The sequence below is a fragment of the Pleurodeles waltl genome, chromosome 3_1, assembly GCF_031143425.1.
Source record: "Pleurodeles waltl isolate 20211129_DDA chromosome 3_1, aPleWal1.hap1.20221129, whole genome shotgun sequence".
Classification (NCBI taxonomy): Eukaryota; Metazoa; Chordata; class Amphibia; order Caudata; family Salamandridae; genus Pleurodeles; species Pleurodeles waltl.
Genome location: NC_090440.1, coordinates 512,286,367 through 512,301,843, shown reverse-complemented (window position 1 = coordinate 512,301,843; position 15,477 = coordinate 512,286,367). Strand labels below are relative to the sequence as shown.

Here is a 15,477-nt window from a genome sequence, read left to right as displayed (position 1 = left end):
GCAGGAGGAATGTGAAGCACTTGCAATACCACAGTAATCAGACAATAACTTAGTCACAAGAAAGAACTACACAAGGTTTGCAAAAATAAAGGATACTTTATTACAGCACTACTACTAAACTGAAATTGGTATCCCTCCATTTGGAGATATTACATACTATATGCATATAAAATAACCAGCAAAATAGTATAGAAATATACATGGGCCTAGAAGAGGGCCAAATGATGTACAAAAAGAGTGGAACGTGAAAGTGGGACTTCAGCCAAGGTAAATGTGGTGGTTAGCTAGGGGCTGGGGCGAGTCAGGAACACCAGCGGTAAGTACACTAAGTGACCCCAGCAACCAGGAGTAAGTCAGTTACCCAACCAGTTGCCCCACAGGCTAACACAGAGAATAGTGGTTGAAGTTTGTGGAATTCAGTACCCTTCCCAGCGGACCCCAAGCAAACCAGCAGGCAAGATGATGGGTGGAGAGTGTCCATACCCCAGGATACCCAGAAGACAGGACTACCTACACCAGGGACCCGGATGCAGAGGGGAGAAGGGACTCTCTCTGAAGACTGTAGATGCCTTTAATTGTCCAGATGCTGTCACGACCTGTAGACCAGGCCGGTAGTACCCAGGGACGGATTCCAGACACGGAGGACCAACAAATGAATGGGACAGAGTCCATTACCCGAAGAGGTGCCCAGGTGGTGCAGGTGGCAATGCCCACCCTTCTGAAGATGAAGTTCCTGCAAGTCAGTGGAAGAAGTAAAGGTGCTGGGTCCAGGAGCTGATGAAGATCCCAGAAGTCGCCTGCGAGCTGTTCCTCGATGGTCGCTGGATTGCAGGGGGGTGAGTGACCAATCAGGTCACCAACAAACACTGGCAAGTGCAAATATAAGCAGAACAGAAGTTTCCAAGTTTGTGGAGACCAGCAAGTTCTAGGAGACTCTACCTAGGAAGAGGAGTCAGAGCTGGCCTCAGCGCACAGGGAGGCCGACAGAAGCCGATGGAGCCATAAGTCAGAAGTAGGCCTTACAAGCCCTGCAAACCAGAAGCCCACATTGCAGGAGTTGCGGACAGGAGTTGATCTTTGGTTTGCAGCGTGCCAGGGGCCGGGGCTTCTTGGAACCTGAAGATCTCAACAAGCATAGGCAAGTTCAACAGTCGCGATGCACTGAGGTGCAAGTCCAATGGCAGGAGCAAGGACCTACAGTCTCCCAACTTGGTTAGAAGACAAACAGAACCCAGGGGAGGCCACAGACTCCCTACCTTTGAAGCAGGATCTTCAGATGTCCAGGGACAGCAGACCCCACCAGCCGGTCAACAATACCTTGAGGTGCCTGCGGTTGAGGGGAGTGACTCCTTCACTCCAAGGGAGATTCCTTTGTGCTTCCTGGTGCAAACAGAGTCCTTGTGACCCTGAAGGATCCACAGCCTTGGATGTTGAAGAATTCTTGCAGGATCCAGAGAAACAATGTTGCAGTGGGAGCCTTTCCACCAGAAGCAGACTTGTTCGGTTCCAGACGAAGACCAACAACAGTTCCAGGCGCAGAAGATGTCTTCCAGAGAGTTCCTTATAGAGTCTTGCTTGATGAATCTGAGGACCCACCCTCAAGGGAACCCTTAAATAACTCTAAAAAGGGGTTGGTCACTCTCTACAGTGACCCACCTATCAGAGGAGGTTTGGGTCATCTCCTACCTGGCCTAACCAAAGAGGTGCTCCCAGGGGCCTCTGCACCTCTTATTTTCAATATGGCAGAATCAAGTGGCCACCTGGCAGACCTCTGGGCACCTTCCTAGGTGAGGAGCTGGACAGGGGTGGTCAGTCCCCTGTCCTTTGTGTGGTTTCACGGCGAGAGCGGGAGCCTGGGGTTCCTTTACTGGTGCACACCGGATTATGCAAGGAGGGCATCAAGTGTGCCCTTCAGAGCAGTCTGGTGGCTCTCTGAGGCCACCCCACTCCTTAGACACTCAATACACAGGGAGAAGTGGTCACACCTCTCTCTTGCAGGAAATCCTTTGTTCTGCTCCTCTGGCCTGAGCCTGGATCATCAGCAGGAGGGCAGAACAGTGTCTGGGGTCAGCAACAACGCAGACTAGCAGCTGGACCCCACAAGGTTGCACAGGCAGAACTGTGGGATCACAAGGAAACCCCCAGAGCACATGGAATCATGAAACTAACAGTGGAATTGGTGTGCTTGCATGATTCCAACATGTTTGACACCAAACATGCCTAGGTTTGGAGTAGCCATTATGTAGTTGGACCAGTCGTGTTGCCCAGTGCCCACTACTTACCTCAAGATGGCTTTCCTGCACTTGCAGAGTCGAGGAATTGGCCCGGTGTAGGAAAGTAGCCTCTTTTTAGCCAGGTTACCCCCACTTTTTGCCTGTTTGTCAGTGTGTTTGACTGTGTTCACTGGGATCCTGCTAACCAGGACCCCAGTGACTATGCTCTCTCCCTCTAAAATGTGTTGCTATAACCACCTACACCCCACATTTGGCATACTGGTGTCCCCATGTAAGTCCCTAGTATATAGTACCCAGGGCATTGAGGCACCAGGGGATCCCCATGGGCTGCAGCATGTATTATGCCACCCATCGGGAGCCCATGCAAAGTGTATCTGCAGGCCTGCCATTGCAGTCTGCGTCAAAAGGCGCATGCACCCTTTTCACTACAGGTCACTACAAGTTACCCCTATGCCAGGCCCTCCTAGTCCAGAAGGCAGGGTGCAAGTACCGGTGTGTGAGGGCACCCCTGCACTAGCAGTGGTGCCCCCATGAACTCCAGTTCCATTTTTGGACTGTGTGAGTGCGGGGTCACCATTTTAACCATGTACTGGACATAGGTCACTACCTATGTCCAGCTACATAATGGTAACTTCGAACATATATTGGTATGTATTGGGAGTATGATTCCGGGCACTCTGGGGGCTCCTTAGAAGATCTTCAGCATTGCTCCTCCCAGCCTTCTGGGGCTTTCCGGGCAGCCCAAGCTGCTGCCAACCCTCAGGCAGGTTTCTGCCCTCCTGCTGCTTGAACAGCTCAAGCCCAGGAAGGCAGAACAAAAGATTTCCTTTGGGAGTGTGGGGGGGTAACACCTCTCCCTTTGGAAATAGGTGTTACATGGCTTGGGAGGGGTAGCCTCCAAAGCCTCTGATATGCTTTGAAGGGCACATTTGGTGCCCTCCATGCATAAACCAGTCTACACCGGTTCAGGGACCTCTAGTCCCTGCTCTGGCTTAAAACTGGACAGTGGAAAGGGGAGTGACCACTCCACTGTCCATCACCACCTCAGGGGTGGGGTCCAGAGCTCCTCAAGAGGGTCCCCGGGTTCTACCATCTTGAATCCAAGGTTGGCAGGGACCTCTGGGAGCATCTGAGTGGCCAGGTCAGGCAGGTGACATCAGAGCCCCCTCCTGATAGGTGTTCACCTGGATATGTGACCAATCCCCCTTTCAGGGCTATTTAGGGTCTCTCTCTTGAGTGGGTCCTCAGATTCGGCTTGCAAGATTCCAGCAGGACTCCTCTGCAACCTATACTTCGACCTCTAGCCACTGGAACTGCGACTGGACCCTCCAGGAACCGACAATCTGCATCCACGACAAAGACTCTGCTTGCAACATTGTTTCCAAGGTTCCTTCCAGGTTCTGCAATGTTTCACTGGCTGTGCACCCTCTTGAGAGCGGTAAGTCTTCAGTCTGCATGAGAAGGAAGAAGGAATCTCCCTCGGAGGGAAGGGGTCACTCCCCTGTATCCGCAGGCACCAACTGCAACGATGAGCGGCTGTGTGGATCTTCTCTCATCCTGAGCTGTGGGCATCTTGAATCATGGGTGGTGGTCCTCTTGGTCTTCTCTGCCAGCTGTCCAACTTTGGTGGTGGTAAGTCTTTACCTTCCCACGCAGGACAGTATCCCCGTGCACAGCGTCTCTTGCAGCTACCAAGTCTTGTTGGCATGCATCTCCTCCAAGGGATCTTCAGGCTCTGTGTAGCCCTAGTCCCCAGCACTCCTTCCTGAGACGCACAGCCCTTTGAGTGCTTCTTCTGCAGCGTGGGACCCTTTTCCAGTTGTGCTTTGTGGGCTCCTCTGCAACTCCCTTTCCTTGTCCAGTGGGTCTCCTGCAGGAGCTGCCTCTTCTCCTGTGGACTCTCTACCTTGCTGAGGACCCTCATTGGACTCCCCCCATGGGTTGAGTCCTCCTGGACCTTAATGGTCCGCGGCAGCTCCATTTTGCTTCACCTCAACTTCTGCCTTTGCCAAGGCTTGTTGGTGGATCTTCCTTGCCACTGACCGACTGCAGTCCTCCATCCGGGGTAGGACGTAAACTGCATCCTCCAGGAACTCTCCACCTGCTCCAGGGCTGTGACAGTCTTCATCCTACCGTCGACCAACTCCTGCAACCACAGCCGGGAGGGTAGTAGCTCCTGCTTCCCCTGGACTCTTCTGTGACTTCTGGACTTGGTCCCCTTCTTCCACAGGTCTTCCTCTTCAGGAATCCACCGCTGGTTTCTTGCAGTCTTGTCTGGGAATTGCATTTTCTTCTTTTCCTTCTTTTTGGGTGATTTGGGGAAAATCCAGTAACTTACTCCTTTCTTCCTGGTCACTGGGGACTTTGTGGTACTTACCTTTGGGGTTTCCTAGTACCCCCTGTTCCATCTACACATTCCACTTACCGCGGTGGGGGTCCTGTGTTTGCATTCAAAATATTTAGTGGATTGTTTGGGCTCCCCCTAGGGTCAATATTGCCTATTTGCATTTGCACTGTTTTCTGTCATTTTCTATGCCTATTGTTGATTACTAGTGTACATATCTAGTGTATTACCTCCTATTGGAGGGTTGCCTTTCTAGTACTTTTTGGTAATTGTGTCACTAAAATGAATTACCTTCATTTTTGTAACACTGAGTGTTTTCTTTCATGTATGTGAGTACAGTGTCACTACAGTGGTATTGTATGAGCTCTGCATGTCTCCTAGATAAGCCTTGGCTGCTCATCCACAGCTACCTCTAGAGAGCCTGGCTTCTAGACACTGCCTACACTACACTAATAGGGGATTCCTGGACCTCGTATGAGGTGTAAGTACCTTGGGTACCCACCACACACCAGGCCAGCTTCCTACACCTGGGGTCTGTAGGGGTACCCTGCTCATGCAGGGGTACCCTCACCCTTAAAGACATGCATCCTGCCATTGGGCTGAAGAGCCTACCAGAGGGGTGACTTATAATGTCTAAGTTCAGTCTTTAGGTTTAGCAGTGACAGGATGCATGTACCCTTTCTCTCAGGCTGCAATGGCAAGCCTGCAGTCACAGTTGGCATGGGCTTCTATGGGTGACATTATACATGCTGCAGCCCATACTGGACCTCTGGTGCATCAGTGCCCAGGGTACCTAGGTCCCATATACTAGGGACTTACGGGGGTGCACCAGTATGCCAGTTGTGGGTGTTAAAAGTAGCAAACAACTGAATTTAGGGGAAAAAGCACAGTCACTGGGGTCCTGGTTGCCAGGATCCCAGTGAACTACAGTCCAAACACACTGACATCAGCCAAAAAGTGTGGGTAACTATGCCAGAAAGATGGCACTTCCCTACAACACCATTTTGTAGTTACTAACACAGTACACCTTAAATGTGCACATCAAATACATGTGCATGTTTCTTTCTCTGTAGAATAGGAGAATATGGTGAATTTGTTGAAAATGTCTGGCTTGATGGTCTGTTGTATCTTTCCATGGGTAACTGAAACAAGGACAAAGTCTGCTGCATGTTTTGGCAGAAGTGCCAATGTTCTCATATTGTTACATTTTATACTGTGCTTCCTTAGCAGTCTAAAGTATGTGGAAGAAAATCTTGTGGAAAGAAATTTGTAAATGTAGTATATTTCAAAGTTATTTTCGTTCTGGTGGAAAGTTACATGAATATAATAAATGGCCACAGAAAATAATAGTATAGTGTATTTGTATTTAAAAAAGATAGTGTTAGGACAAAAAGCAATGAACAATGTTTCAATTTTCATGTAATATTATTTGTGTTTTCCTTTTGCTGATAGAATGTTATGGGTTAAATGTGTCGCAAATTTTGTTAGTTCTACATGTATGAATTGTTTATATTGTTCAAAACTCATTAAGAAGACTCAAAGTTATTGGCAAGTAGCACACTTTATGAATGCACACTTTACTACATTTTGGTCTTGTTGGGCAGAGCACTCTTTTGCTCAGTCTTGACAATTTGTCTATGCTCTGTTGATTTGGCTAGCACATATTTTTCTTTAGCAATTTATGCACACATGAGCATACTATTTTCCTGCTGACTGGAATTAATTTTTACTGGTTACATTACTTCTATACCTTTTTTTTGTTTTATAGTTTTTTATTTGCATTAGTTACAACATAGTCATGTGCAGATATCACATCAATATTAAAGCGATGAAGTAACAGGTATCCGTATGTATATTGTAGATTGGAGAAGCAACCACTTTTGCATATCTTTGCCTATGGGGGTACAGAATCCCATACCTCTTGCAACCTGTGTGGTGGCCAGTATTCATGTCCCGTGGTCTTGCAGCATCTAGCCAACTATTCAATATAGCTATAGAATCAAACAGAGGTGTGCAGTTGTAAGTGTATGTAGAAGTGTATTGGGGAGAGGGAATGCGCCCAGTGGCATGCAGGTGGGCTGGGTGCAGGGTCACAGTGTCTGAGGAAGGGGCGGGAGGAGAAGCAGGTGAATAGAACCCGGGAAGGAGAAGAAGGAGGCAGTGCAAATCGCCTCTGCAGTGGCCAGTGTTTAAGAAAGGTTACCACTCCTAGGAGTGCAAACGATAGCTGGAGCTAACCCTCGCACGACAGTAGTATGGCTGGGAAGGGGCCAGGGGAGAGGATCCACAGGCAAGGGCAACCACTAGCAGCAAAAGCAGTGACCAAGGGATCTAGGTGGCCTCTCATCTGACTTGGTCTCTACAGGGAATAAGTACTGTTCCCAGTCTTGGGGTGTGAATGGAGCAGCACACCCTATACCCAGCTTTGCGCATTGGAGCCCCCTCAGCCAGTATCCCAGAAAGCAGATCAGAGAGCCACCACATTATTGGGATGTTAGGGGGGAGATGGTAAGAGCTGACTTCCAGCTCAAGGCTATTCTACGTTTGGCGAGAATCAGGGCCAGATCAATTAATTTATTGGGTGTTTTTTCTTTGGCGGTGAGTGTGGTAAGGCCCAGCAGACAGTTGGGCGCGTCCTTTGGGAGAAGGGAGCCCAAGGCTTCCGAAGTGTAGTTAAGTACCACATCCCAGTAGGAGATAATGAAGGGACAGGACCACACCATGTGTATGAAGTCTACCTTTGCAGTGGAGCAACACAGGCAAGTACCCCAGCACCCGGATACAAGCGTGCTATTTGCACGGGGGTTAGATAAGTGTGGTGGAGATATTTGAACTGGACATATTTGAGCCTAGCATTGGTGGAGACTATTTTGGGCATACCCATACACTGCGTCCACTGCTTATTTGTAAGCGTGACAAATAGTGTAGTATCCCAGTATGTCCATAGAGATGTGAGCGTTTTATCCCTTTCTGCATGCAAATGACCCACATTGACATGTAACTGCTCAATGAGCAAATATGAGTAGTGATTGTAAAAACTGTGAGATCTCTGGCTCATTATGTGTCCTGTGCCAGACCTGATGCTGGTGGCGCGTGTCGGTAGCATAGATAAAGAAAGTTCCCGTGGAGTACCTTAGGCACCCACAAAGCTCTTGGAGGTGTATAGAATCTTATCATTGAAGAGGTCATTCCATTTGATAAGGCCTGCCCCTGTCCACTGAGCTACTCTGGTCTCGAACAAAGTGTGGAGCACCTATTACTACTGTAATGTTAATTATATTTTCTGACTAAATATAATCATTTGATACGACCAAGTGAGTGCCTTTGGTGGAATCATTTGCAGTGGAGTTTCTGAGACTACCTTGCCTCACAGCATCAACATATTGGCATCTTGAAAAAGTGTAAAACAAGAATCTGAAACTTGAGTTGGAAGAAGATAATTTTCCCAAATTAACTAGCGGCCATTTAGAAGCACTAAAGTGAAAATATTTTTTCAAAAAAGAAGCACAAGAGACAGAATTTATTTAACTTGGGCGGCTGTGCTGTTTATTTAGAGAGTGAGAGGCAACTTAGTTGAGACCAAATGGAAAGGCATTCTGTTGACTTCAGTTTAGCCAATTCTGCTCTATCAAAGGGTTTACTCAAATTGCCCCTTGGATATATGTTGTCCTAGGTTGCTGTACTGCTGGAGCTCCTTATCATGCACATCATAGTGATTGTTTGATATCATAATTTACCTTCACGTGTTGGATTCAGACATCTGCCAAAACATTTAACAGTTGGATGCCTATACAAGTAATGAAACTACAAGCAAAATCGCTTGTATTTTTTGCCTTGAATTTTGCAGTCAGGCCTTCATTCTTCACTGGGGCATCTCTGCGCCCGATGCCAGTGAAATTAGATTCTAGACACCAGTTATTGACCTTTGTCATTCGCTTAGATTGCTGAGATATCCCGGATCGCCAAACTGGGTTGTTGTTTATTTGTCCTTTTCAGCACTGAGACAACATTTGTTTAGTGCTAAGAGGATATTCCTAATGGTGACTTATTGGGTAACAAAAACATCGACTTCTGGATCACCATCTTTTGCTCGGTTAGGAGGTGCATAATTGATTCAACTGTCTTTTTAATGTGAATATGTAATATGTGAATGTATGTGTGTTATGTCTTCTATATCCTTTTAGGTAACTTGTTTGTCACATGATTTATTTGGAGAAGCCGAATTCTGTACATCTTTAAGAAACCGCAAAATAAAGTTTTAAGAAAAATCATGCAACGCTTTTGTAAATGTAAAATTTTTAATCACTCAAAAACGAGGTGTTTTGTTGAACAGTATACCCCCTGAGAGGCGTTAGTTGTTTTTGTTAAGTTAAGCTATGTCAATATCAGCATTTCTGCTGAAGTGAAGTGAGTATCACTCTGAAGTGTCAAGGGCACTAGAGGCTTCTCAGGAGGCAGGAAATTCTTTGGCGAAAAACAATAAATAGAGCTTAGTGGTTGCCTGAGATGAGCTCATACCACCTTTAGTTTTTAGAGGTAAAATTGTGGCTTCCTGTTGTGAGGGCCATAAGAGCATTACAAGGACGGAAAGATGGATTGGGGATAGATTTAGGTGGCCTGTAATGGATGTGCTGGTGAAAAGGGTGTGAAGGTATAAATATTTTGTGTGAGTTGGACAAATCAAAATGACACTGCCTGGTTGTGGATGTAGCACTTTCGAAATGACCCCAGGATAGGCTTATTGCCATTATTATGACCCTATTGAAACTAGGAAGCTTAGAGTCAAAGCAAATTGTGCCTTTATTTTATTATTTTAGCAAGTGCCCAGTGTTTAGAATCAGTAAATACAGAGTGGTTGCATTTTTACAGACATTTTCCGTAAGTGATAGTGGAGTGCAATTTTAGTAGAGAGGGAAGAGGAGTTACCAGTAGTTCTGTTGCAGCTTGGTTTTTTCTAACATAAAAGCTCCAGCCTCCATCCAACTGGTTTCAGTATCCATGACAGTACAGAACCTATACCCCTGTCTATACAACAGTATTCCATAACCCCATACTTACCGTCCATAGAATTAGAATGTAGTATGCGTTTCAGAGAGAAAGAAAGTAGGGAAACTAATTATAATCACATTACTTTTTTGTCAAAGTAATGTGATTCAAATTCCAGATGCAACTTTCCTCCAATTTTAAAGCTCCTTTGAACACATTTACACCTAAGAGGAGCACCTAACTTAGAGGCTGGCAGTTTGATTTTTTTTTCACTACCACCCAATCACCATCGCCTACCACTGCATCAACAGTAGAGCTTTGTTTTCTATAATAAGTTTTTCTCTTAGGCTGTACATACATTTTCCTGCTCAACCACCTGTCAACATCCACCTTGTCTGATTTGGCGTCTGTATTCTCTGCAGATCAAGAAGGGCATAACTTTGTGCACTGTAGTCTTTTCTGGAAAAGTTCAATTTGCATGATGCCTCTGGTGAAATGAGGGATAGACCTTTTCTCCTCAACTCTTTTCCACTCCTTCCCGACACTTCTTGATATTTTCACACAATCCTTCAGGTTTCTGTTGAATGTCTCCACCATGATATTTATTTGTGGATAGTTACAAGGCAGTTTTTTGTGACTTTTGCCATGCTTCATTTGAAAATTTTCCATCAGCTTGGAAGTCAGCTAACCCCCATTGTCTTGTCAAAAGCTCTTTTGGGTTACTCTATCTGGAGGGCACTTGACTCAAGAACATGATAACTTTTATATAGAAATGTCCCTGATGTCCTAAATCTCTGGCCATCTCGAATACAAACCATTACATACAAGGGCATATAACTAAACTTGAGTGGACCTACGATGCTGAAAGCAATTTTTTGCCATGAACTAATAGGAATTCTCTACAAATCATGGTCAGTATCCACTATCAGAGCAATTCCTGTCCACCAGTAACAACTCCTTAATCTTTCTTTCATTTTACTCATACCCTGATGTCCCTCATTTGCCATACCTGTCAAATACCATCTGGAGTAACAAATCTAGAACCTCTCAACAAAAAGCTACTTTGGACAAACAGTTTCTCCTTCATCTTCTCAAAACGTTTTACACTGTAATCAGCCTTAAACCAACTAACCTCAATATGAAGTGAATCACAAACTCTCCTAAAACAGGATCATTATCCCATTTAGAGAACCATTCATCCTGAGATGTTCATCCTACCTTCTGTGACCAGCAAATTCTAACATTATCATCTGATCACCGTTCACCACTGTCTTCCCTTTGCACTAGGCAGGCACTGTTCTCTTGTTCTTGTTTTAGAACTGCTCCTAAACCTACATTTCTGGCACCTGGGACGGAATGGCACAGGAGAACAGTACAAAGGTTTGTAGTAGTTACACAGAGAAAGTTGAGCTTTAATATCCCAAAAAATATTCCTAAAACCCATTACTGTAGACAAACTGAACTAATTTTGTATTTGTTTTAAGAAGACTATGCATATATTACAAGCCTTACTCACTAAATTGGGAATGAATCACAAATAAAATTCTACCATCCATAAGAATGTTTGAACACCTTCTTTTCTCTGAGGGATTTGATGTGGGACCACCACATTTACCCTGATGGTCTGGAAGACCATAAGGACCATAATGACCCCCTATGTGCCCTAGTATGAATTTCGTTATTTGAGACTAAGTGCGTTTTGAATTCTATAGACCCCCACTGAATCATTAATGGAATCGTGGGACCCCAAGAGCTGTTATATGAAACCGGGTACTGCCAGCCTAAGCAATTTGAACCTCAAAATATACCCCAAAATATAAAAACAAGTATATACCAAACATATGCTCAAATATTGAAATATTTTGTTTAGTTCATAATACAAGATAGAAAAAAGTTTTAAATTTTTGAATGTTGCTACTTTATATGTATACACTTCATTAGTGTAATAATTACCTTTATTATTATTTAATTTTGTAAAATAGTCACAGACACCCCTGTGTAGGCCTCGCAGACTCCCAGGGGTCCTCAGACCACAGGTTAAGTACCACTGCCCTCGATAATTGAGCTCTGAACATTATTTGTTTTAAAGTATTTTTTTGCATTTCTCAAAAAATAAACACAGCGCTTTTGCCACAGGATACATTGTACATTAAGATACAGTTATTTCACTAGATCAAGGGTACATGCATAGGATGATACATAGGTGGTATAACTGTAGTAGTGAAGCAACAACAGTATGTACATTTGTGACAAAATAAATGGCCTACAATGTATCTAAAATAAAGATGAATGACCCAATAACTCCACCCCTCCCCACCAAAACTTTCCACCAAGTTAGTCCTACTGCCGTCATACAAGCAAATTATCATCAGAAGAGTGTGTGTCATCCCAGCATATTAAAGACCAAAGGAGTCCATACCGGATGTCAACATCAGTCATTATGGGAACGTCACGGGCTGGAGCCCAATAGTATAGAGCCTAGGAAAGCTCATCCGGCTTAAACCAGTGTCCTCCCCATGGGGTTTGAACTGTTCCAGCAAAGTTTCCCATACCATAGCTATAGGTTGTTTGTGTACCCACTGTATTCCTCCCTCCATAGCGATGAGCTCTCAGTGGATCCCCATCGATGAACATGCTCACGTCAGCCCAACACAGGGTTGAACTCTGAATGTTAAAGCACACAGTTCTTTGCATTCAAGGTCATACTATGCTTCCCAGGTACATCAAGTACCTTCTCCATTCTTCCAACGTGTTCCAACAATGTGACACCAAAGACTGCGATGTTGCCCTGAAAGACTTGACACCAGGGAAGGTTTCAAACAAATTATTCATAATTTTTTGAAAACTAGATGCCGCAGAGCATAAGCCATAAGGCATGTGGTTGAAGCAATACATCCCAAATTGGGGTATGAGGTTTAAAATGTTTTCCCTCATCACTTAATTTAATCAAAAGTTGTGAAAAATTTAGCACCACCTAACGTCCCTGCCATTTTGGTAATACTAGATAACATGACAGCATAGACCCTTTCCCCTAGTTCATAACAACATTACCCTGCAATGCCATAGGCACAATACATAGAATCAGAGCATGGTATGCATTCCAGGGAGAAAGACTGACAAGTCAGCTCTAGATAGCACAGTAGGTTTGTTCAGATTTAATGAAAAAAAAATTGTTTGGTTGTGAAATGAGTATAAGTGTACCTCTTTTTGCCACAAAGCAGAGAACGGGTTGGTGGAGATGTTCAATGAATAGATTAAGGGTATGCTACCATTAGTCCTCATTGACTATAAGGAATAAATTAATGAGTTATTCAAAACGTTGTGGTCCTGTAGCCCACAAAATGGGCATTGTTTGGTTGTATACTGTTTGGAGCCGTCAGAAGAGTTAGTAAATCAGGTATGGTGCTAGGAACCACCTAGGGAGGAAGAGTGGATTGTGGATGAAGTGAGACATGAGATGAGCCATTGTGCATTCAAGCAGGGAGTAGGAATCTGTCAATGGATGGCAGTTAGTAGTACATTGTTTGACATATATTCTTTGTGCTGCTTTGGCTCAGCCAGTTAACTCGTTAAGAGGTGTGTGTCTGGATCCTAGGGATGTTCTAGAATAAATCAGTACACCTGTTGGCGTAGAGCACCTTCCATCATCCCAACAGGTCTAAGTGCCCACTTTATGGATGGCTTTAAGCCTGCAGGTGAGTTGTGCATTTAAATGTTTTGGTGACAGTGTAGGTGTGCCATGAGACCTAGAACAAGGCTGTGCCTTAGAGTCTACTGTTTCAAAGACCCACATGGAATATGGCAAAGAATCTTTTATATAAGGATTTGTTTTCCTTTAAACGAAAGAGTGAGGATCTTTTACTCCGGTGATCCCCAGCCAACCCCGAAGCTACTTTAGATTATATTCAAGCAGACTCTTGGATGCAGTTGGGGTAGAAAATATTGCTAATTTCTTCAAGACGCAACAGCCTTTCTGGTACCAGGGAAGAGTTTAACATGGGGGACGTATTATTTCCTGCAGACATTTGCTTGTCTTACCATTTCTTTAAGGATATTTCCTCGTAGGCTACCATTTTGTTGTCCACCATTGTCTTGTTTGCAAACTTAACACAGGTATTACATTAATAAATTAAATGTATAAAATTAGTTAAATACTTTAATAAAGCTCTTTAGTCTAAAAAGAATATTTGTTGTGGACTTTTTGGGAATAAGTTTAATTGAGAATGTGATTTATTAAAATACTTTATTACGTAAGAAAAAAGCATCAGGGGAATACTAACAAAACATTTACATTTACTTTCACTACAAAAATATAATCCATTCAATATAAGATAATATCAAAGTACAACTAAATAGATGAATGGTCCAGTTACCACAAAGACACCTTGTTGTAAAAATGTGTGCAGGAATCACAAGATTATTTCTGAAGGTGTTTGTATACAATCACACTATAAGTAAAGACATGGAAACAAAACAAAAGAAATCTATCCTAAAATAGTTTAATCTATCATAACCCTGTTTGTAGCACCTCACATTGAACATCTCAGAGAAGGAAAATGTCGTACAATACTCATGATGTGCGTGTCTGCCTCACCCCCAGCCCCGTAGGTGTATATCAAAATAAAAGGGAACTGTTGCTCCCCGACTCTTGGTTTATAATATATTGTACACAGAAATGTCACATATTATCCCTATTTAACATTTTTCACTGCTTAGCATGTTCTGTTCTATCATTCTCTAGGTTAAAATTGGAATCTCCAGCGTTTCTCGTATTCCTTTATATCGAGATGACTCTGAACATAGCATTCTGGTGTTAATGAACCCCCAATGCAAGGAAACAGGTTAGTTTTTTTAGAATTGGTTTAAATGGGTTGTCTCTCTGGGGAGCTTTGCCTAAAAGCATTAAATCTACTACTAAGCCTACCAAGTCATGACTTTATAACCTAATACTCTCAATCCTCTCTTTAAACACAGTTAAAGTACAGTTATAGTTACAAAATAAAACCGAAAAAATCTCAAATTCACCAGTTCGGGCTTGTTACTCAAACCATAACTAGTAATGTGCCAAATGTAAAACTTGTGGCCTGTACCTTTGATTGACCAATGCCTTTACGAATGCAGCGATTCCAAATTATATTACAGATAAGATTACATATCACATGAGCATTAGTGTGACATTCAATGCAAGAACTGTGAATATAAAAGTATTTATTGACTAGAAAATGTGTTATTCGAAGATGAGCTTTTAGGTCTTATTTATTGTTTTAAATTTAGTGAAGTCATAAGCACTGCATTTGGTGTGTGACTGTAAAACATATATATATATATATATATATATATATATATATATATATACACACATGCACACACATAGAAATATATATTTAAATATATTCTGTACATATTATTTGTAGCATTTGTACTAAAGCGTGCGTTTATTTCTACAGTGCAAAGGTCAAATTCTTTATTACCAAATGACCGTAAAACTGACTTGAGAAAAACTTTGTTGCCTGCCTCTCAAACTGCATGTTACCTTGGCTTTGCACTGGGGATCAACTATGCTAATAGTCACACGTTCTCTTCAATGTTTTTTAGCTCACTGCTCAATTTCATTTAACTCACTGCATAAAAAAAGCCAAAAAGCTTATTCAGGGTTGTGGTGCATCATGATCAATTGAGACTTCACATCTTTTTTTTAAACTTTCCTTAATAAGTTTCACAACCAACAATCTTTTACTTTATCTACTGTAGAATCTAAGTCCGTGATCATAAAACAATGTTCACCAACTTACATTCGTCCATCTCCAATACCTTACATCACACAATTAGTCCCACCCGATAGTTACCTCTTGTTCAACCTCCTCAGGCTCTTGCTCAGCCGTTCCGTCATAACCAGCGTGGTGGCTGTTCCAC

General features: G+C 43.4%; 1 protein-coding gene across 2 annotated transcripts in view; it reads left to right on the top strand.

Moving 5' to 3' along the window:
- The window catches only part of LOC138284229 (protein FAM169B-like), a 322,775-nt gene that overhangs the window by 191,852 nt on the left and 115,446 nt on the right, over nucleotides 1-15,477 (top strand). For both annotated transcript variants that reach the window (XM_069222766.1, XM_069222767.1), the window contains exon 4: nucleotides 14,306-14,405. In XM_069222766.1, the coding sequence (XP_069078867.1) occupies nucleotides 14,306-14,405 (100 nt within the window). The remainder of the gene's footprint in view (nucleotides 1-14,305; nucleotides 14,406-15,477) is intronic.